We start from the raw sequence: 24,030 nt of genomic DNA on the forward strand, positions 1-24,030 counted from the left end.
AAAATGCAGTAGGACTGAACTCAGAGGCCTTGAGATGCATTTTTTAAAGCTGAAAGAAGTTTTTAACTTGACAAATCGTCTTAATGCAATGCTCATAGCGAGAGACATTTGTGCATTTGTATTCTGACAGTAATTGTCTTGAAATTTATTGGTGAAGGCGGTGAATCTGTTGGCTGTGTCGGCGGTGCTTTAAATGGGATGCATTTAGCAACGCAAGTACTCGGAAAGGGTTTTACTATGTTGACAGTAACAGTTACCGTTTTTCATGTCATACTGTGTGCATGCTAAAAACCCTCTCTAAGAATATTTGATTTATATATATATACATGTATATGTATATGTATATATCTTCTTGTGTGTGTATAGTTGGTGTTTTAAATTGGATACATTATTATAATGTTCATTTTGTATTTATAAAAATGAATTTATGTGTCATTTGTAACTTGGTTAATTTCATCTTACCTTGAATGGTCTCTTAGGGACTCATGAGCTATTCTTCAGTGATTTTAGGGGACAGTGTGCTGGCTTTGCATTGTTTCAGGACATTGTTTCAAGTTGACTTCTCCAGTCCAACCTAATTATGCCCTCCCTCACCTCTCAAGGTCCTCATTCACATTACTATAATGCTTCACCCGCATTAATCCAGCATCTCTGCATCTGAACTTGCCCTGTCTGCATTAGGTTCACTTCAGTTCACCCCATCCTGGCCCTGGGAATTTCAAGTCTATCAGCTCATTTTTATGCTAACCTCTTCAAAAAAGCTCCTATAATACTTGTGCTTTTTATTTTCTGTGTAGTAGAAATGGAATAGGCCCATCTGAAATGCTCCTCTTTTATTGCTCTTATCTAATAAGCACGGCATATATCGCAGTCCGATTCCCCTGAGGCTTGCATGAGAAAACCTCTTAATGTCAGAGACATGAAAAAGGCCTTGCGTGTGCCGGACCCGGTACCTAGTCGTCATAGAAATATGTTCTTTGTGACGTTTGCAGAGCAGCTATTAAATATTTACAGTAAATTACCCTCCTTATACAGTCTAGGAGTGTCGGCCCATCAGACAGGATGCAGGGCTGAACTGGATCCTCATATAAGGGCACTTGTGAGTCACCACTTTCAAGGAAAGGGTAATGGAAATGTTGCGGAAGGATTCAATATTGTCTTCATTTTCGGAAAACAATGCCTTTGTTTGTGATGTCTCTCAAAGTTCAGACACATGGCCTTTCCATTAAGGCAAAAAGGCAATAACAAATAACACAATAGCAAATTGCAGAGACCTGACACCAGTTTAGCAAGATAAACAGTGCAGATTGTTCACATAGAGCCAAATATTCAGGTTTTGTTTATTGTTTCTGACGTTGCTCTGTCTGTTTTGCACCTGCTCGCTCCTCCGTACGCCTTCTGTTTCTCTCCTTTCTGTGTCTTTACCCCCCCCCCCCCCCCCTCACTGCAGTGGATTTTTGTTTCGGTTTGTGCTAAGTGGTTGCTATGCAGTTTAGAAAGTGCAGTGCAGTTTATGGGATGCAGTTGCCAGGCGAGACAGACTCCTGCTCTCTCACGGTAAACTGGGCAGATCTGTGAGTCCCTTGTGCCTTTGAGGTCACTTACCTGCTCTGTAATTACACACAAACGATGGAATACTGTGCTTCATTGGCTCTTCGGAAACCAAACAAACATATTGCCGCACTCATATGCGCATACAAGCTCAGCATTTTGTTTTCGGTGACATCCGTCAGTCAAGTCAATCAGTCAGTCACAACACACGCGATCACACACCCCAGCTTACACTTCATCACGCTAACAAGGCTCCGCAAACTGTCTGTAAGCTGATCTCTCTCACCATCAAAGCCTGTCTTTGGCTCATTGATCTGTTTCATCACTTCAAAGAGGTTTCCAGTCCCAGAGCCCCTACCACTTTCCTCTTCCCCTTCACCCCTCCATCACTCTGCACTACTGCAGCCCCTTCAGCAGAGCTTCTCCCCTGTCAAATGTTTGTCACACACACATTTGCTTTGATTGGGTGTTTTGTGTCTAGATCACAGAACGTGTGTAAGTGAACAGCATTCTTCGCTTATCAAGGTTGTGTTGACATAGCTTTGGAAAATCATTGAAAGTGGGTTTTATCAGAAAAAGTAAGATGTAGAAATGCTAAAAAAAATTTTTTTTAATACAGTACACAATAAAACAATAACTTATTTTTTTAAGTAAACTTAATTTTTGTAAGTTATGGTGAAGAATTAAGTTCCGAAGCTTTACTGTATTTTGCTGTGAACATGTACTGTACATAATTCAACTAGAGTATATCCAAAGTAAAACATTTGTTAAAACTATGTTTTTCTAAGGGATAAAAAGTATAATTTATGCACTCTGTAGCTCACGGCATTTCATTGGTGTGTTTTATGTTGTTTGATTTATTTATTTTTTTTAAGATAAATCGCTAATTATGTAGTATTTCTTTTTACTGGCATCCACAATTTTCAACTGTACTTTTAAAATGTGTTGACATTTAAATTTGTAATGATTTAGTTCACAAAATAGCTCTGCATATTACTACTAATAATAATCATAATAATTGTGCTTAATATTTATAGTGCATACTGTTTCTATTGTATGTGTTTATTATTTATAGACTATAGATTTATAGACTTTTTTTTAAAGATGATAAAAACCTTAATAACGATTGATCTCCTAAAGTTAAGTGACTAGTTCTCGTTGTAGTTGTTTTATATATATATATATATATATATATATATATACACATACAGTAGATATATATTTTCGCAGTAAATTTCTGGAAACAGGCAATTTTTTTTTTTTATTGGGTAAGGCTTCTGAAGCATTTGCAGTTTGTCATTTAGTGTTATGCTGACAGATTGCCATCGACCAGTCGCCAGAACAGCCCCACCTTTGAGAAAACAAGGGCTAATTGTCCTGCTGTTGGTTTAGCAGCTGGACTGTGATCCTGGTAACCCCATCAGCAGTCGTGGGATTCAATGCATGTAACACCCATGAGATGGCCTTTGATCATTAAGTACTACCATCCAAGTCCCTGAATGGACCTCATGGCAAGAGTGGCTTTCAGCCAAACAAACTGTACTGGAGTGTGTGGTAGCAGGTGTGACCTTGACAGAGAGGTAGTGTGGGTGCGCAGGTCAAACCACTCTCTATTTGTCTCTCTTTCTGCATTCACGCTTTCCTGTGGGCTGAGAACCACTCACATCAAGCGCTAACAGCAGAAACATCCTTCTCTTTAATGCTCTCTTTCTCTGCCTGTCCCTCCCACTCGTTGTTTTATCATTTCTGTTGCTTTATCTTAGCTTTTCATTCCGTTACTCAGCAAAAGGAAGACCACAGTCAGCGTCATTGGGCTTTTGGAACAGCTAAATATACCTCGTCTTTAATCACACTCTTAACTGTGTTTGACTCCCTTTTGCCTCAGGAATTGAAAGTAAGGATATTCAAATGAAAACACGGAAAGAGAGGGAAAAAAACGTAATCTGTAGTTTGTTCAGCAGTGATTTCTGAAAATGGAAGTGAGTGCATACAGATTACTGGAAGTTCATGACCTTTATTCCTCAAATATGTGCCAGTATTTAGGGAAATCATTTTCAGTATGATCAGAGCGTCATCTAGCTTCCTCAACAATCATATCCTCGCTTCTTGGGATTTGTCACTCACATCCTAATGCCTTTTCTCCATATGTCGAATCAGCTTTTCTTTCACAGTGCTTCTTTGTGTCGGAAGCTTATGTTAGTGTTGGTTTATATAGGTACTGGGATAAATCTGTACAGGAACATATGACAGATTAGGGTATTGGTGATGACAGCATTTTTTTTTTTTTGGTTTATATCAAATGGGTTTGCAAAAGGTCTAAAATTGTTTGTGATTCAGTTTGATTCACCTGTATAGTTCACTGACATGCTGCATCATTTTCAGTGCTTTATTAACAAATTCTGTATAATACAGAACACAAGAGCACTGGATGAGATGAATATTTACCTAGAATCCATTGGTTGAAACAGAACTGCTTAATGTCTTCTTTTGTTTGTCAGCAATGAACAGCTTTTAATTGCATGTGCTTCTTGTGAGCATCTCTGTACTGCAGATACATTTAAACCATATATAATCCAGTAGAAAAATAATAAAATAAAAATAATCATAAAATAAGCAGTATGAGTATGAATCTGTGTGCTAATTCACAATATCACACACTTGAAATCCCAAGCTTTAACACCCTTTACACTTTCTGTATCGCACAAAATTTACGCTAGACAGAAACTCTAGAAAGATTAACATAAAAGGCTAAATAAAAAGAAGAGCGCTGACCAAATAACATATTTCTCTCTACCAGCTGTGCTATTTTAATTTTTTTCCATGATTGCAATAGACTGGTATCTGTTGCTACAAACTGCTGCCTTTGGAATCTGAATTTAATTTGTTGTGCTGTTAGTCCATGAAGTACACGGTGCAATCAGTGCAGATGCAATACCTTGCCTCCCTTCCCCCACGTCACACACACACATGCATTATAGACGTAAGTGACTGTGATGTTAATTCCTGTCCTATGCTGAGAGCACTGCTCTACTGCTTTCATGACATCATACAGAGACCCTATAGATGAGAGAGAGAGAGAGAGAGAGAGGTACACATGTAATGCGTGGAATGATGAGTCACCGTTTTCTTAATGCTCACACAGCTGGCATATCTCGCTCAAATGTGCACATACATACACACTCATGCCGAACCTGTGTGATTTGGGACATTTGTGGCCACAGGGATGTTTGTGTGTTTACGTCTGATTAGTTCGGATTGCTGATTAGGCTGTCATGTCAAATGTACAGGGAAGCTAGAGATGGAAGACGGGAAAGAGCAAAAGGATTGAATCGAGACAGAAGGGCAGTTATTTCAGTATTCTGAATCTTGTCACTTGTGATAGAAAGTGTGATGTGGGTGGCACTGTGTGTGTGTGTGTGTCACAGTTTAAACAGGGTTTTTGGTCCAAGTGTTGCTTTTTCTGCAACCTCCCACATGCTGCTTCTTTGGCCATGTTTGGCGAACAGCGGCCTCCTATGACAGGGCAAACACCCACACAAACAGACACACATAAACAAGGACCAGCCCAACTGAACAGTTGTTTAACAAGAATCTATACTGATCTCTCTCTCTTTCTCTCTCGCGCTCTCCCTCTATCATTTATGTATGTATGTACAGTATGTATCTATCTCTGATGTCTCTCTGTCTATAGATGTATCATGCTAGCATCTATCTGTCGTTCTGTCAATCGGTGTATCATTCTATCATTTTATCTTTCTGTTTTTCTGTTTAACTAATGCAGTATATCTGTGTTGCTGTTTATTGTTTTATATATTGTAAAATGTATAATTCTATCAGTCTGTCTGTTGTTCAGCCTATGTGTCTGTCATTGAAAATTGTAATTTTCATAGTCATTCTGTCTATCATTCAGATCATATTTATCTATCTGTCGTTCTGTCTGCTGAAATACTTAGGTTTAGGGGTTCAAATCTCTAGCTCCAAGTATAAGCAATAGTAGTCTGTTAGTGATGTTGCCTTTTGCTAACACATCTGTACATTTATTCTGTATTATTAAATCCTTGAAGTCACTTTGATAGAATTGCTCTGTGTGCTCAGATCTTATTGTTCCCATCAGATGTACTTTCACTCATACACCGACACACCAAAAGAACATAGGTCATCCCGTTAATCTCTGCTGGCCTTTTACTCTATTACAGAGTTGCTGCAGAACCATACATTTTTAATGCACTTCCCAAAGTTGCACACTGTGCTCAATGGGTATGTGTGTGTGTGTTTGAACAAAAGCTCGTCTCACCTGTGTGCCCTCTGTATTGAAGATTTAATGGTGCAGGTGAGTGTGAAAGCTTTGCTAGTAAATACTGCTTTTATAAATGTTGTAAAATCAGCATGAGCCGTATTGTGTCTTGCTGTTTGTGAAGGATACCGTGTCAGTGGTGTTCAGATATCTGGGACTGCAAGTGACAATTCTTTAGATCTGCATTCTCTAATAAAAAATGTATTTGGTGTTTGTGTAAAACCATAAATTATATGATATCTGACATGATTTGAGAATTTAAAATACAGCGTCTTAAGCTTCAATAAAAGACTGTCTGAGTTCACAAACGTCACAAATTATTTGATTAGATGCCTAGAAATAGTACAGCATTTTCAATATTTCTTAATGCATAGAAATTTAATTATGTTTTTTTCTTCATTTTATTTTCAGGTTAAAATTTCAAAATAGTCCCAGACATTTGCACTGCACCATATGTATGTGCAAGTCTTTGTTCACTGTGCCACTGTTTATTAGATGTGATTTTTTTTTTTCAACAGAGATAGATGCATTCCTGAATCATTAAAAAGATTTTAGATTCCCTCTGTCTGATTCTAACTCTGTATCCTGTGGGTATAGTAAACAGCTGTGTTTTGTATCACCAATCAAGCTGCCAAGCTGAGGTTTATGAACAAAGCCTGGAGGAGCTTTGGGAAGACAGAGCACTGAAGGGGTGTGGTGGTGCTTTTAAAGCCGGCAGACACATTGCTCTGGAGAACAGAGACTGTGTGTGTGTGTGTGTGTGTGTGTGTGTGTGTGTGTGTGTGTGTAGGTGTCTCCGATGTCTTAGAGTCAAAAAGCTGATATCCTTGGAGGACGTGCATTGAGGATGAAGGTCAGAAGATACACAGGGGGCATGCTACACATGTATTCTAGAGAACAGAATGAATGTATAGAAGGAGTAAGTGACAGCATGCAACGAAGAGAGAGATAATGAGAGAGAAAAGGGAAGAGAATTAAAGCAGAGGAGGCTGGTGGGGGTTGTGCACCCATATCTCTCATTCTCTAGCCGTCAGCTTTAGCTCAGGGCTCTTGTGACATCGTACACAACACAACAGCATTTACATAATACTCACATCCACGCAGAATTGGATATCAGAAAGGGAGATTGGAAGGTTTTCATTGATGCCAAAGCTGGATCCAGTCAGTAAGATGGGGACAGAATTCAGACAGTATGACTGTTTAGGATTCAACGTGTACTCAGGGCTCAACAACAAGGATGGCCCGCTGGCCTGGGGCCAGTGCTATTGTTTCAGGACAATTGGTGGAATAATCACTTGCCCTTTCCGGCCATTGCTGCGTTATTTTATAATTATTGGTGTTGTATATTTATTCTTATGCCTTGTAAGCACAGGCGTTTGTTTTTTGTGATATATTTTACATTGTTGTTGCAAATTCTCCTTATTTGTTAATACTATCTAACATATGTGCTTTTGAAGAAGTTGCAAAGATGACTTATGATAATCTTGGAAGCATCGGTAAAAATGTGTTGAAAGCCACAAAGCAATCATTAAGGGTGCCAAAGAATGCAAAAATCACTTTTATAAAATAAAGGTATTTGAACACAGTTGTGTGGCCGCAGTGTGTGAATACAACCACCCTATAATGGTAAAAATCCACTCACTTATTGTTTTATAATCCCAAGCAGATTCAGACAATGAAGAGTAGTCTGGGAAAGTCGCGCCCATTTGTGACGCTCTCTGCCCTATTAGCAAACTACAGCCCTTTGTGAGAAGCTGCAGTCTGCCATAACTGTTCTCTTGCTGTAACTGCTGGAGCATCCCAACGTCCAGACTCCAGACAAAGTAAGCATCACGCACAATATTTTGTTTTCCAAAAGAGCTTCTTGGCTCTCTGTAAGGCTCTGTAACCTGTTTTCACTAATGCTGCCTTCACTTGCTACCAGAATCATCGTAAATAGGAATGTGGTAGTTAAAAAATGTGTTTGAAAGCAATGTGGGAGGTCAGTAACATGGTCATCACCAGATATACCATAACACCGGTATGCGCTTGAGCATGAGAAGGTTACAGGGTTGCCTGGTATTCGCAACAAAACCCACCCAATTGCTACTCAAAACTACTCTTCTGAGAAGGGAGTAGAAATGCCAGGTATTTGCAAACAAAACCCACCCAATTGCTGCTCAAAACTAGCCTAAAACTAGCTCAATCTAGTTTCAAGGGGGGTTCCCTGGTAAAATAATTTGGTGCGCACCCGGATTTGATTGACGTCAGAGTTCGGTTCATTTGGATTATATGAACCCTGTATTCCGAACTCGGCTGTGCACCCATGAACCTTACTGAGTCTGCTTAAAAAAAGCCAACCAAGTGTAAAAGCACCTTAAAAGATGATGCTGGGCAAATTAGCACTAGAGCGCAATTCAATTAAAAGCACAGATCAGAAGAGAAAATTCTCCAGGTGATTTACTGACAAGGTGCACATTAAAAAACACAGACCAGTGCAATCTACCAAGAATTGCGCAAATTACCGCCTGCTTTAAGGCATGCTTTTTTTGTATGTTAAATAAAAATTACGGTGAATTGAATCTTAGAAAATCGCGTTGTGTGATTTATTTAAATACTCTCTTCCCATAAATTAACAGATCAAAAGGGAGAATCCTACAAATGCATATTCTATATGTTGAGTCACAAAAATAACTGTTCAAACATTTTCAGCGCTAATTTCCCACTTTGCGTCTTTAGTAAATCCTGACAGTATTTTTTTAATGCTTGATGAGGGTTTGCGCTGCCTCAAGCTGATAGTGAGTCTGGCCCTATATGGGATCCAACAATAATGTTACAACATAAGTGTGATTAACATGTTTAAATTAAATAGTCACTATTGCTTTGTCTCTTGTTACAGATCGTTTTATATATATATATATATATTTATATATATATATATATATATATATATATATATATATATATATATATATATATATATATATATATATATATATATTGAGTTATTCATGCATTTTTTACCTAAACTACAGCAGCGTCCATCTCTGAGGAATGTACACAGTCAATCATACACAATTACTAGCCAATCATAACACTGGGCATTTGCTTTTGAGTTTACAATCCTCCATGCCTATTCAAACAGTTGAAGTTTTGTGTGGAGTCGTGGCCTAGTGGTTAGAGAGTATGACTCCTAACCCTAAGGTTATGGGTTTGAGTCTCGGCCGGCAACACCATGACTGAGGTGCCCTTGAGCAAGACACTGAACCCCCAACTGCAGCATAAATGGCTGCCCACTGCTCCGGTTGTATGATCACGGTGTGTGTGTGTTCACTGCTGTGTTTGTGCACTTTGGATGGGTTAAATGCAGAGCACAAATTTTGAGTATGGGTCACCTAATTGGCTGTATGTCAAGTCACTTTCACTTTTTAAAAATCTTGAAAACATAAGTAAACCTCAGAGAACAGTACAAGATAAAAAAACTAAAGCAGTTCGTGGCCCCTGTAAATGTTACCTACCAGGCTTACAAAGATGAGGTAGATTGTAAAAGTGAAATGGCAAGTGAAAGTTTTGAAAGAAGTGCCAGTTAGAACGGGCTTAAAACTGTAAACTAATCAATGCCTTCTTCTTTATGTCTATGTCTGCTACATATATAAACTGCATAGTGTTACTTCACATTCTCCATTCCTCATCTCATCCATCTCCATTAATCTCCTTCACGTGGTGTTAGAGGACTGTCGGTGTGGACTGATGGAGATGGTAATGATATTATACACAGCGGTGTCCATATGTTCCGCCCCACGTACGCTCTGATGCAGACATGCCGTCTAATGCGATATGGCAGGAGAACGAGAACAGTAAAGGTCAGGACAATCAGGAGACTGTCACTCATGGTAATTTGCGTTGGCTGAAATGCCATATAAGTGGTGTGCAAGGGTATCATCAGGTGGCATTGAGTCTGAGCGTGTGTTTTTGGAGGTGTTCAGTGTTAAAAACAATCATTTAACCTTGGAAATATTCCTTTCCCATTGGGACACATCTCGCATCTGGGCGAGATACAGTCATGTCCTTGAAATCCGCACTTAACCCCTGTCTGCTGCAGGCGGGATGTAGTACATCTCAGGGGAGGGCTGTTGGATTTATGCAGCCTTTGGCTGTGCCTAACTGTTCTTTTCCAGAGGCAGAAAACCCATTTTGCTTTCTCTTTCTGGTTTATTTTAATGGGGTGCAGTTGAATAGATCACTGCTGGAGGAGATTATAAAAATGCACACACACAAAAAAAGGTAGTGTATGTTTAACAGAATTTAACCAACAAGCAGAAGTTTATTGGCAGATTGTTAACAGCAGTATGGCTGATTGTGTTTTTTTTTTTAAGCTTAAATGAAGAGTCCACCCCATTACTGAAATAATTTACTCACATTCAAGACATTCCAAACCAGTACAATTATTTTTTTCTACTGGATAACACAAAAAAGGTAATTATAGCAAAATTTGAAAGTTTTTTTTTTTTAGCCTATACAATGAAAGTGAATGGTGATCACTGCTGGCGAGCAAGATTTTCAGTGAATCATATGTTTAAAATCAGTCTGTTCTCAAACAAACTATCAGATGGCTTAGATTCGGAATGTAGGGCATGCAAGTCATTTATTGATGCTTTTATTGTGGTTTTTGGAGTTTAATAGACTTTGGTCCCCATCCACTTTAATTATATGGAACAAAGCAGCATAGACATTCTGCTAGGCATCTTTTATTGCACACAAGAAAGTAAGTCATACAGGATCAGAATGACAGGAGGGTGAGTAAAGAATGACAATTTTAATTCATCCTTTTAATATAAACCATGGAATAAAGGAGCATTAGTAGTTTAGAGGGAAGGGAATAGGATAAAGGAAAGAACAGATAGTGCAGCAAGTTGGCATTTCTTAGATTGTGTTGAAGGATGTTTCTTGTCCAGGCAGCATGCTGACTCATGGGCAGAGGGAAGAGCTGAGTAGTGCTGCTGGCTTCACACAGAGGCTTTGTCCTTGATGGAATTCTCGAGAATCTGGAAGAGGCTGAGGTATTATGGGTCAGTGGACAAGCTCGCTAACGTTCTGGCTTTTGATTCACCCTCGGGCTTGTTGAGAGGGGTCAGCAACAATTTGTAAGCACTCAAAAGTGACATGACTTCTTTTTCTCTCTCTTTCTCTGTCTTGCTCTTTCACGTTTCAATGCTTGTATTTTTTTTTTAATTCACATTCATTCTTTGTTTTAATTTCCTGTCTTCACCAAGGGATGGAGCTGGTTTGATTTAACCCTTCAACTTATTCACTAATCGTTATTTTATTATTAATCATTTTCTTCTATACCGAATTTGAAAAACAAAGAGGCAAATTCTAAACACACATAAATCCTCAGCAGACAGAACAGAATGTTTTTTCCCTTCCAACACTTAAGGACATTCTGTTCTTATACCTGTTCCTCTATCTTCTGTTATTGCTTCTTCATTTATTCTCTTGCCTCTTTTCCCTCTCATTAACTCCCCTCCCTCCAATACTGTTTCAATCTATCTCTTCCACCTCCCCATTTGTCTCACCTTCTCTTCTTTTTCCCCCCTCCTTCTTTTCCATCTGTTTAATGGCTGGTTTATCGGCACTATGCCCTGGGAATTGCTCCAGTGCTGGAATTCTTGACTGTGTGTGTGCTATATGGTGTCCTTGGACAGATAAGTTAGTGAAAGAGAAGTTGATTTTGCTGTAGCGTTAGAAGGAAAGGCAGGAGAAAACAAATAGAAAAGTCTCTCAGTGGGAGTTGGCTCTCCATTTGTTAAATTAAAAGCTAAATATTACCCATCTTTATTGTGAGTGCATTGCGCCATGACCTTGTCGAAGTCAGAGTAGATCGTCCTGCCAGAAATCATGAGCTTTTGTCTGTGTGGACATTTCAGTGTTGGGGAGAATCTTACCAAAGCAACACTTCTAACCACACTTTTAGTAGCATGACAGTGATTTTTCTAGTAACCAGTTGCTTTTTCCAACAAGTAGAGGTGTTTTTTTAAAGCAACATTTTGTGTTGGTAGCTTTACTGTTGAGCATTAATATTCTCGTAAATTGTTATCTCTAGAGTAGAGTTTGAAAATCTGATTAATTCTAGTGAATCAGGTCATTCATTTCTGCTGCATTTCATTACTGTTTTTAAGCCATTTTTTTTAAGTTAGTATTAATTTATCTATTCAAATTTGGTGTTGTAGTTCAGATAAATTCATTCAAATACCAAGAAAAAAAAAATATCTTCATTATAATTTTTTTTTTTAGCTTAAAAAAATTTACTTAAGTAACTTGGATATTGGATAGTGGTAATAACTTATCCTTTAAAGTTTGATGCTGTTAACCAAATTAACAATGTTTCTTGAATCAAAAGCCTAGAGATGCATGGCTCTGATGAAATTTTGAATATTACCATTGACTAGTTTTATCATTTAAAGTAACTCTCTTTTTTTTTAGCTTTAATGTACTGCATAACATATATCCTGAACAGTGAATGTGTAAAATATTAGCACATTTCAGTATCCTCTACTTATAATCCTCTTTCCACTCCTCCTTACATTAAGTGCAAATGAGCTTATGTATGTTTCATTTCTGCCTTTTCTTTGAAAACCTGACAGAAGTGTTCTGGACTAATGCATTGCGGTCACTTTTCTAGCCTTCCCTCATGGGGGCCATGCGTTTTAATAGGACACCTTGTATCAAAACATTTATTCAACAGTTATTTTAGTTTATAGTTTGAGACTTTCCATAGGGTATCAGACACAACATCATAAGCAGTCCACAGTCTCACCGAATGTTTAAATGTTGATTGATTTGATGTTTGGAGTGTCTTTTGTTGCTCCCCATGGGTAGCAATATCCTGTTTCATTTACAATACCCAGTGTGCTTCTCTCTCTTTCAGACATCGATTATGTCTACATCTATTCATCTTAAACACAAAGCACATTTGATAGGAGAGATACAGTCAGAAGACATTTTACAGACTCATACGAATGAGATGAAGCAATTTGAGCTGTATCAATGTCCTATAGCAAAGTCCTAAAGCTGTATAACCTAGTTTTGAGATTTGAACTGAGGAATTATCTTTTGCAAATGGTAGTGAATATGATTTTTTGGAAAATAAACCCCTAAAATTATAGAGACTTGAATGAACTGATTCAGCTTATATAACTCATTGGCAAACAACTAAGAAGGTTTCACTTTCAAATTTTGGAAAGCCCTTAAGAAAGTTTGAAGAGTGTCCTGCTTTTACTTTGCATTATAGATTTTCTCTTTTGCCCTCTGGCAACAAGAGAATCTACTAGCTTTTTATTTCCTCTTTCCCTTGCTGTTCTCTTGCCTTTGCAGCTTCTTAGATCTTATATTTGTGTGTGTGTGTGTGTGTGTGTTTGAGGGTCTAAAGCATCTTCTGTGAGTGGTGAACGCTAGATCTAAATTTAGCTTGAAGAACAGGGTCATTAATACTCTGTGGCCAATCTCCAGGAATCAATCACACCCACCTACAGAAAGAGAGTCTTTTAATGATGCACACAGCACTTTCTTTCACTTCTGAGTCCTCCTGTATACTTTTTACTGTTTAAATGCTTCTTCATGAGATGATCACATGAACACAAATAGCTATCTGTCTGTCGTATTTGTCTGTCTCTTTGTATGTTGGTTTATGTCTATCAGTCCATCTGTCTGTAGTTCTGTCTTTCGTCTGTCTGTCCATCTGTTGTCATTCTACAGTATCTAATGTTCTGTCTGTTTGTTGTATGCCGATTTGTTTCATCCGTTTGTCTTTTGCATAGACACAAAGAATGTGTGTTTTACGGTCGTATTGGCCGCTGATCAGTTTATTTTTGCAACATAGTGTATATCTTTTTCAGCGTGTTGAAAATGTAATGTAAAAAAATCATGGCTGTAAGCGCAAGCTATCATGCTTGATTCAACACATAAAAGCTGCAAAGATATAACATGGCAGGAAGCCAAGAGTGTGGAGAAAAAATTTCCCCATATGCAAAGTTCCCAAGACAGGCGTGTACTGGAAAAGAGCTAAACATTAGTGAGTATAATAAAATGAATCGTCCCGGTTGCATGTTAGGTGTTTACAGTGGTGCTGAGTATAGGATGTTTTAACAGTGCACGCTGCGTGTCAAGTGTATCTGCAGAGTGGCTTGTTTGAGAGCGTATGTGCACTGAAGCGTGCTCAAGGTGAAGGCAGTTTGTTGCAGCGACAGCCACAGTGCTTGCAACTTTAATTGTTTGGGTCCCCAATAAATCAAACGTGCCTCTGGAGTTTATTTATTTAGAAAGCGTATTAAACAAATGAATGACTCCCAGGAGCATGGGAGAGAAAGAGAGCGTATGCTTGTGTTACACACACAGTTGGTAGCATCACTGGAGCTTACTGTAACATGTTAGCTCTCTATGTGCATATTCATCTGTTTGTGTGTTGTGTTGTCTTGTCTCTCTTAGGGTAAAGCATGACTGGACACTCCTGACGTCAGAACAGAATAAACGTCACTATTGACCCCGTAGGCAGCTTTTTTTTCTTCCTGCTTTTTTTTCTCTGTCCCTCCTTCAGCCTACTTTTGACTGACTTAATGTCTTTGATGTAGCCACACAGACATTAGCTCTGTTCCAAAGCCTAGTAAGCTGCCTCCTAAGATAGCGTTCTTACAGAAATGAAAAATGAGTCTCGTTTCACTATTGATTTTAATAGATTTTGAGGTTAGCATGTTGGTAAGATAAATACAGAGAGATGCATTTTTAATGACCCTGAACTGTTTTTTATCAATGCTTTTTCGTATTGAGTGAAATATAAGTTTCTAATCAATGTTTATCTAACCTCATCTGCCCTTTTTGCTAAGCATTATAAAAGACACAAATATGTCAAGCCTTCTGCATTTGGGCAAAGCGAGTTTTTGAAGTTGATATAATCTAGTCAGTGGAACTGCTTTTGTGTCTATGATGACTTAAAATGCTGCCTCTGTAGACAGCTTACTAGGTTTTGGAACAGAGCCATAATTAATACATTAAATGCATGGTTACTGTCTAGTAATGGATGGCAACATCTTCGCCTGCTCATTGCTGTTTGTGAAAAGATTTAATGGGTGATTTCTTTATAGCCATGAACAGCCCACTGGACTTTATTGCGTGTAGGCTTAGAGTCAGCAGTGTTTTTCTCTTCCCAGCATTCCCTTTCACGCTTTCTCTACTGCTTTGCCCTCTTCTCAACATGTTTCTGATGTCAGGGAGTCTTTGGCTCAGATTGGTGTTGTCATGCTTTATGCAGTGATGATCTCTCTCATTAGTATTTTTGCTAGTATTTTGTATCTGTCTTTCTTATTTTTTTTTTACCCATACCGATTGCCACTTTCCTCCCCATATCAGCCGACCACTGTGTGCGTTTAGTCATTACATGATGAGGGTCCAAAGCGTGTGGCTACAGGTGATGGGAGGATTTGTGAGGATACAAGCCGTGTCCTTATTGATATGCACAATTTCCTCCGGTATCTTCCATCCCTGTCACTTCAAAGTGTCTGTGATGGATAGAGGGGACGAGCCACTGAATGACTCTACTGGCTTCCTCTAGGTGATGAATGTAACAACGTGACATTCTAGTATATTAATGATAAACTCTACTGTTTATATTTATTATTTAAATATGTGATATTAATAATTATTATTTCTCTCATAATACTCATATCCAAACATCAGACATGTATCTGTGTTCATAATCCTCCTGAGTGTGAGACTCCATTACATGTTGTTGTTTTTTATTGCGTGCTTGTGTATTTGCATCTTGTCTCTGTGCCAACAGTTTGAGCTCTAGTGATCACTCTTTTAATCTGTTTTAATTGTTCTTCCCTCCCTCTTTCCACCACCCTGATTGCATACGCATATACATGTCTTTGCTCTCTCCTCCCTTCATTTCTCTTTCTCGCTCTACATGCTGTGGAAATATTTCTGTGTGTGTGTGTGCAGTTCCCAGTAGAGGTTATCATCAAATTATATCTCTACAGCACAAACACAGACACAAACATTCACACACCACGTGCCAAGCGTCCAATGAGCCTGCTGAAAATTACATACTCTCCCCCAACTTTTTGCCAATTAATTAAAATAACTTTTAATATTAACTTGATCAGTCTTTTAATATAATCTCTTCAGACAGGGAGAGCCTGTCTGTGACATTGGAAAATGTTGTCAAAATAACAATAATGTCTATAAAGTGAGCTGTTGTGTTTTATTACCGGCTTTCATAGAGCAGATTTGACAGTGACTGACAGACTTCATTGCTAGCAGCCATGCCAGAGAGATTGGCAGAGGTAATTAACTTGTATGTCCACAGAGGGTGAACAATAACTGACATGCATTCACTGGAACAGTGCCTTTAATTAAACAAATTAGGATTGAAATGCTGAAACAATAAGTGGCATGTTCAGATTTTGACCCAAAAGTGTCCTGGTCTTGTTAGTCTTGATTATCCTGATTCTCTCCTTGACTCAGAACCCTTTCAGATTCGGTCGACCCGGTGTGGAGTGTTACTGTCAGCACGAGAGTGGAGCAGCCGTCATCCAGCTACAGTTTCTCATAAATGAAGTGAGTGTTTCATGTTTTTTTCCCTCTCTTTCTGGGTCCTGCTGAACCTTATGCTAAGAGCCTATTCCCATGGAGCTCCAAGAGGCAGTTTAAATAATCCATCATTGAGCCTCAAGAGGCTTAGATGATCTCTTAACCCAGAGCCTTTGCTGCCACAAACCCTCTTGTCCTCCAGAGTGGGCCTGGAGGGATCCTAGAGAGGAAGCTGATATTCCCATTTCCTCCCCAGAGTGTTTCCCACAGTCAAGACCACAGGGATCTCTTACACTAAGCCGCCTTGTAGATTGTGACTCCTATAAGTCAGAACGATTAGTTCACTCTACGTTCACGGGAATTTTGGGCTATTTATAGAGACTTTTCTTCTTGAATTAATTTAAGTACATCTTGATTTGTTTTGAATGTTGATATTTGGTTGGTTGAAGGTAGAAAATGAGAGTGCTTTTCTCTTTGCGTTTATTTCATTTTAATTAACATATTTCTATTGTGCAATATAAATATTAGATGTTAGAAAATAAGGAATAAATTGGTTATAATTGTATGTATTTTAATTGTATTAAAAGTGGTATGTGTATGCTTTTAAATATATTTAATGAGGTTTATTACAAAAAAATAAAATAAAAACAGACTTCTCATCAGCAGTCATCAGTTATTTCTGACATGAACATGCTATTTTTTGTACTTCTTCTTTAAGACCACTTGGATGACAGATGCTTTATCAAGGACTTTTTTTTTTAGCATTCCTTGGGAATCAAACCATGACATCTGCATTAGTCGTATCATGATCTATTAGTAGCATCATTGTGAAATAATAATAGAACGACATTCAAGATGATCGCTTGACATTTAGACCTTAAAAATCTGTTTGGAAAATTCCAAAATGTAATCATGTTAAAAGTACAATTAGTACAAAAGAACAAGTACGACAGGCATATAATACATATAAAATGACCATTATTTGTTTTATTTATTTTAGCTATTTGATATATATATATATATATATATATATAATATATATGTATATATGTATATGTGTGTATAGTGATTTAAATTATTTACTCACTTGCTTATTTATTTTTTTATTAATATTATTGGTCATATAAATTTATGGAAAAAAATTATGTAGCTGCAAATTTTCTTTTTTTTTTTTTTTTGAGTGATTTTGAAAATGTACAGATGTATTTAGACTAAGAATAAGAATGTAAGAATGAAGAATACTGTTTTTGCTGTATGATAGTCCTCTTTTAGATGGGAGATGGCTGGGCTTCATAAGCTTTTATTTTTAGCAAAAATGTCATTTTGAGTTCCTTCACACATGCATTAGTGCATGTTTGTGTGTATGCACTTTCAGTCTCAGTGTGTATGTGTTTGTTTGGGGCTCAACAGACCAAGCAGAGCCTGCACAGACAGACACACACACACCTGGGACAAAGCACAGACTCTGTTCTGTTTTATATTCAGCCTCTATAACTAGAGGAAAGGCAGTGTCTGTGTGTCTTTAGTCTGAGTATGCCAGTGCCTAGATGGAAAGGAGATATTTAGTGGTAGCATCCCTCCTCCATCCCCTCTGTCTGTCCCACCCACACTGTCTCTCTTTCGATTTATTTTTCCACTCAGTTCTGTCTCTCTCTCTCACACACATACATTCACCACCCATCACTGTATCTCGAATCTTCCAGCCCTCCAGAAATGTTGCAGAATGAATAGATGTATGGTATATGTCAGGGGCTTTTTTTCCAAGCAAGTAAGAGAGGCAGTGCCTCCAACAAAACACTGAATGATAATCAACTGTGCAAAAGTATCACAAAGTAATATATATGAAATATGAGATTGTGAATTTATTGTTTTTAAGTAAAATTGTCAAACAGCAACATCATCATCACATGATCCTTAAAAAAAATTCTAATATGCTGCTCAAGAAACATTTCTTCTTCTTATTATTATTATTATCAGTGTGGAAAACGAAATATTTTTGTGTATTTTCAGGATACTTTGTATGAAAAGAACAGTGTTTATTTGAATTGATTTGTGTTTATTTGTTTATTTATTGTAACATTATAAATGGCTTTACTGTCACTTTCAATCAATTAAAACTTACTGACCCCAAACTTAAAAACGGCTGTGTGTTGCTTGTAGATAATGTGAGATACAAGGTGTTCCATAAGGCTTTATTCCAAAGGTTGTGTAAATGGTGTCTCTTTCTTTGTTCTGTCTCGTAGGGGGCTCTGGTTAGTGCTTTGGCTGATGATAGTATTCACCTGTGGAACCTGCGACAGAAGAGACCAGCTGTGCTGCACTCACTCAAGTTCAACAAGGAGAGGTCAGTCACGGTCACCTAATCTACACTTGCTCTGAGCGTGTGTGTGCATGCAGACTGCTGATCAGTGTTATGCTGAGATCACACTGCATGGTTTTCAAAGTCATCGGTTCCCCGTTGTTTTCACACTGCACGACTATCTGGGGTAGCATTCAGATGCTGATGCGTTCACATTGAACGAAGAATCGCCGACAACTCTTGTCTGGTTTGCAAACTACGTTTCACACATACTCACATCTGATACCTCTGTTTCTCTCTTTAACTCCCTTTATTCAGTTTCCCTTGCTCACTCACTGTTGGTACTCAGGTGCAAACCAGAGCACAACAGTCATTCTCTGGTGGTCGCACAGGGAGGCGAGTCAACATGTGTAGTCATGTTTGCAAACAGTAGTGGTAAAATTGAAAAATGTAACTAATGTAGAAAGCCTTTTACTTTTTTGGAAGCGGTTTATTTATTAATTCAGCTTTTACATCAAATCAAGGTTTCCTGCACTACTGCTCATATTAGTCATGCTGTCTTATACTCACCCTAATGTCATTCCAAACCTGTATGACTTTCTGTCTTCTGTGGAACATGTTAAATGTTGACTTTTATGTTCCAAATATTTTTGGTGGGTGAACTATTCCTTTTAATGACCATCATATGCGGTAAAGCTTATTGCATTGTACTTGGTTCTACACAGTGTTAAAAACAGGCAGATTTCCAGATGATTTGCAGTATTTTTTTTATAGTTTAGTACACTAGAAGGCGAGTTATGAAAGATGTATTTACATTGCATGATATCACACTGTTTTATTTCATTCAGTTCTCCGTTATATGTCTCCTTTAAAAGCAAAAAAGTTACTTATTTGAAACAGTATCATCAACAGTGGCATGTGTTCATATTAAGGACACTTCAATAAGTGTTGTAGCTTTGTGGCAAGAGTTGAAGAATGTGTGAGACATTTAATCACACTCATAGCTATAGATCAGTGCAGGAAGGTTGTAACCTTCTGATTCGGTTTGGACAGCTGTTGACTCTGATAAGACATGAGGCAGCCCTTCACTTATAATCTGCACTGCTTCTGTTGATGAGAGTGACAACTCGCCAACAGCGGCTTTCAGGGTCGAACACGTTTTGACCACATAACTGTGTGTTTGTGTGTGTACGGGTCTCTGCACATGTGCATCTGCCTCAGAAAGTACAGGTAGGGGTCATAAGTATAGGACTGATGTGTCTGTGTGCCTGACATTTAGAAAGTGTTTCCCCTTGCGACCTGTCTCCCCCCTGAGGCTGCAAAAGGGCGGCTGTGCCTCTGAGAGAAAAACGGTATCATCTCTCTGTTGAGCTGTAATGTTAACATGAATTGGCATTGAGAACACTTTTTTTTTTTTTCTAGCGTAATGCAATGTATTTCTGAGCGATAATATTTTATATATGTAGAATTATATTGTATGATTTTATTTTATATAAGTTTTATGATTATATGAATTTTTATTATGATTCGTACCATTTAGAATTATTGAATATAATTTTATGTAATTATATTAATATTATTATGTATTTGAAAAAATGTATATTACATTTAATAAAATAACTTGGATGCCAGAACTTGTTCAGTAAGTTTTGAAATGTACTACTTTTTGATTAACTCTTTCCCCACCAGCATTTTTGAAAAAAGTTGTCAGAAAAAAGTTTTCAGGGTTTTCAGGGTATTTTCACTAAAATGTCATGGCCCCCAGAATATTATGTTGTATGAATATCTGAACATGCAAAACGTCAAAATAAAGATCAGACCCTCTACTTAAAAATTAAGAAAAAAAATATATGTATTCTTGCTTCAAGCATTTATCAACACTTTAATGTAGGTAGGATTCATAAAAAAACTACATTTTGAGCAAAAAGCTGAGATAATCACATTTGTATCAAATACTACATCTGGATCAAATTCAGTAATATTATCAAATTAAAGATGAAGTAGATGGCTTCCATCATTACGTATAACAGTGAGAACACAGAAATGTGTTTACGTGTTCAAAAAACATTATTTACCTCATTATTGTTGTTCCTCTGTGCCCTGCCTTTCTGAAACACGTTGATTTTTATAAAGCTCGTTGTTATGAAAAGTGAAGTGTGCTCCGATTGGCTGGCTGTCAAGTGCATTGTGATTGGTCTAATATCTCAAGTGTGTGATGAAAATGTTACGCCCCTAACCATATTTTGGAAACTCACAGTGTTTCCACGACATGGCGACAACAATACTACAGCAGGAATAAAAGTTATGCCTTCTTTCTATGCGTAAACATTTGGGTGGTGTTATGCAAATCTTTCAACACAGTGATGTAGATATGTGGGGGCGTGTTTAAACGAGGTGTTTAGGAAGCGTGGACAAGTCTTAACTTTTATGAAGAATGTCTCTTCTGGTTTGAGACTTTAGTCTTTGCAAGAACAAGAATCGGCCCACAAAGGACTTGTGGGCTGAGATGCTGAAGGTTGCTTCTTTTGGAAAGTATATTTTTGGGAGGAACACAGTTGGACCTACTGTCAGGACACTGTGGGCATCACAGAAGCTGACGATCTGACAAGAAGCTGTCGGAAGATGTTACAACAACCAGAGAGGGATGAGAGAGAAACAGCCTGTTAAAAAATGCTCTTTCCTGGCATAGAACGTTAAAATTGCTCCCTGAAAATGCTCTCTAGATTGCACATTAAAGCATTTTGGAGGAAAAAGATATTAGACTATGTTGACTTTAAATGCTTTTGCTGCACTCAAACCATTCTGACACATAAGAAAAACAAAAATTCAACTGATTTAAATGCTGCATATTTGTTTTCACAAACGTTTACGGGAGGAAATGGATTAGAGCTCATTCGAAGCAGATTCTTTTCCTCCATATTGTACATGTGCAGCTGGTCAATTGTGTGTTTTATACGGTTGGCTTGCCTGAAGCAAAACACTGTCGTTGATTATGAATCTTCTTGTATTTGTTCAGTGAGCCCGGTGTCTCAATCATCATTCAGAGCTGTAAAATGAATTTTCCCTTATGAAAGGCAACGTTTAGGTTTTTGAAGCAGTTATGACCTTACAGACACAATGTTTTACAGTCGCCATCCTGGTGCTGTAACATAACGGATGATCAGGGAGGTTGGCAGGTTTTTAAGGCTGTTCCTGAATGGATTTGCTCTTTGCTTGTATGTGTGTGTGTGTGTGTGTGTGTCCCTGCAGGACGAAGGCTTATTAAAGAGCAAGCCAAATGTCAGGAGTGCAGGGCATCCGTCTGTCATGCTAATACACTCATTTAGCTCATTATCACACGTTCACAGAAAAGCCATCTGAACAAATGCACACCTCACTTTCACACATGGAGGGCCATTGATATTTGTAAACGTGGTTGTGTCTGGTTCTTCTGAACAGAAATAAAAAAGGTGGGGAAAAAAAACTGTATGGCTCAGATTTCACTGACATTGCTGTGACCAAAGGTTCATTATAGTAAAAAACTACATAAATGGCAGGGAACAGCAATTTCTTAATGAAAATTGAAAAAATACAAATTTTTTAGAGGATACAAAATATAAAAGTATAAAAATAATACAAGTGAATGGAGTGAAATATGTGTTTTGATTTGGTCATAAATCTTGCCTAGTCATCCTGGAGTAGATGTGCGGATGTCATTTTAAATTCTCTGTGTTACATGACACACACACTCGCAGTAATAGAAGTGATTCATTTTTTCCTGTGCTAATTAATGAATTCATTAAAGAAGGAGCATTAGCTAATTATGGAAAAGGTGCCAGAAAGGTCTCAAATACATAACTTTTTTTCCACTTAAGCATTTTGCAATTAAAGAAACGGATAGTACTTTTGACAGAATGATCACTTACCTGAGATAATGACATAATGTAGACATAAATATTAAGATATGTATAATTGTACTATATAAAAATATAAATGATTAATTTCAACTAATAGTTTGTGTAGAGCTGTATTGCATAGCTATATTTAAACGAGTGCCTTCTGAAAGCTGTTTGTGTTTGGAGTTTTTCATTCATACATTTTAAATAAAATTGCATGTGTGTTTTCTTTGAAAGCCTCTTATGTTTTCTCTTAAATATTTTTTTTCTTTTTGCCCTTTCTCAAGGGAGAGAAAAATAGAGAGCAGTCAGCAGCCAACTTGTGTCCTCTTTCAGTTTCTTCTCCATCTCGCATCTGTCTAGCCCCTTTCACACTGCACATCGGACCCGGCATATTGCCGGAACATTGCCGGGTCGCCTTCTGTGTAAAAGCAACCATGTCCCTGGATTGATTCCGGCATTGAACCCGGGTCGGGGACCTAGTAACATTGCCGGGTTCGATCCGGGATGAGCACTGTGTGAAAAAAAGCCAGATCTAATGCCGTGTCGAAGTGATGACACGCGTTATCGCGTGACTCTTTTACCGGCTGTTTTGAAGGAAGATCAATGTTCGCGATGAAAAAAAAATGTGCAAACTGTAATGAAGCAGAGATCAGTTAGTTCCTCACTTTCCGCGCTGACGCTGAGATCGTTTGCTTGCTTCAGTGAATGTATAACGTGCCTAACGTTTTCGTCTCATACATTACACGTCACGCCCTGATGTCACATGTCTTTTAGGGATCTTTACGGGTTGTGTGTGAAAGCACGCACATATCCCGGGTAATCACTGGCAGTGTGAAAGTGCAAAATCTAGCGACCCGGGAACAATTGCCGGAACACTTTACCCATGTATTCGCCAGAATGGCAGTGTGAAAGCGGCTTCTGATGGACAGGGAAGAAGTGTGTTGAGTTTGATGCATGGTATTTCTCTCAACACTCTTCCACTCATGAATATATAAATAAGGTGCTGGTGTGAAGTGTTGGGGGCAGGTGTTTGTGTGCACTTGTGTTGCAGGGAAAAAGCAGTGTGAAAGGGGTGAGAGGCAAGCCGTTTGCACAGCACCAAAACAAACAAGCCTTTTGTTCATAAAATAATACCATATGCCCACTTTTCTAAAAGCACTTTTTCATTAAGATGCATGTGAGTTTGGGAAAATTAATACTTTAGATAGAACTTAAACTGAGTAATATTTCAATATGTAGTAGCTCAGTCTTTGACTTCAGTAACTTTCATCCCTCTGGGACGTACAGGAAAGTACATTTGAGTTGGAGTAAGCAGAACTGTAGCTCAAGCTAAACTAAGCATTTTTATACTCAGGAATGTCGTAAATTACATGCAAACATATTTAATTGGAAGAAAATCATGTGGTTCCTTGATGCAGCATGTGACTGTCAATATCCTGACT

General features: G+C 38.0%; 1 protein-coding gene across 5 annotated transcripts in view; it reads left to right on the plus strand.

Moving 5' to 3' along the window:
* stxbp5a (syntaxin binding protein 5a (tomosyn)) overlaps positions 1-24,030 on the plus strand; it is a 68,462-nt gene that overhangs the window by 9,578 nt on the left and 34,854 nt on the right. For all 5 annotated transcript variants that reach the window (XM_026290815.1, XM_026290816.1, XM_026290818.1 and 2 more), the window contains exons 3-4: positions 16,357-16,438; positions 18,655-18,755. In XM_026290815.1, the coding sequence (XP_026146600.1) occupies positions 16,357-16,438; positions 18,655-18,755 (183 nt within the window). The remainder of the gene's footprint in view (positions 1-16,356; positions 16,439-18,654; positions 18,756-24,030) is intronic.

This window comes from Carassius auratus, chromosome 20 (genome assembly GCF_003368295.1).
Source record: "Carassius auratus strain Wakin chromosome 20, ASM336829v1, whole genome shotgun sequence".
Lineage (NCBI taxonomy): Eukaryota > Metazoa > Chordata > Actinopteri > Cypriniformes > Cyprinidae > Carassius > Carassius auratus.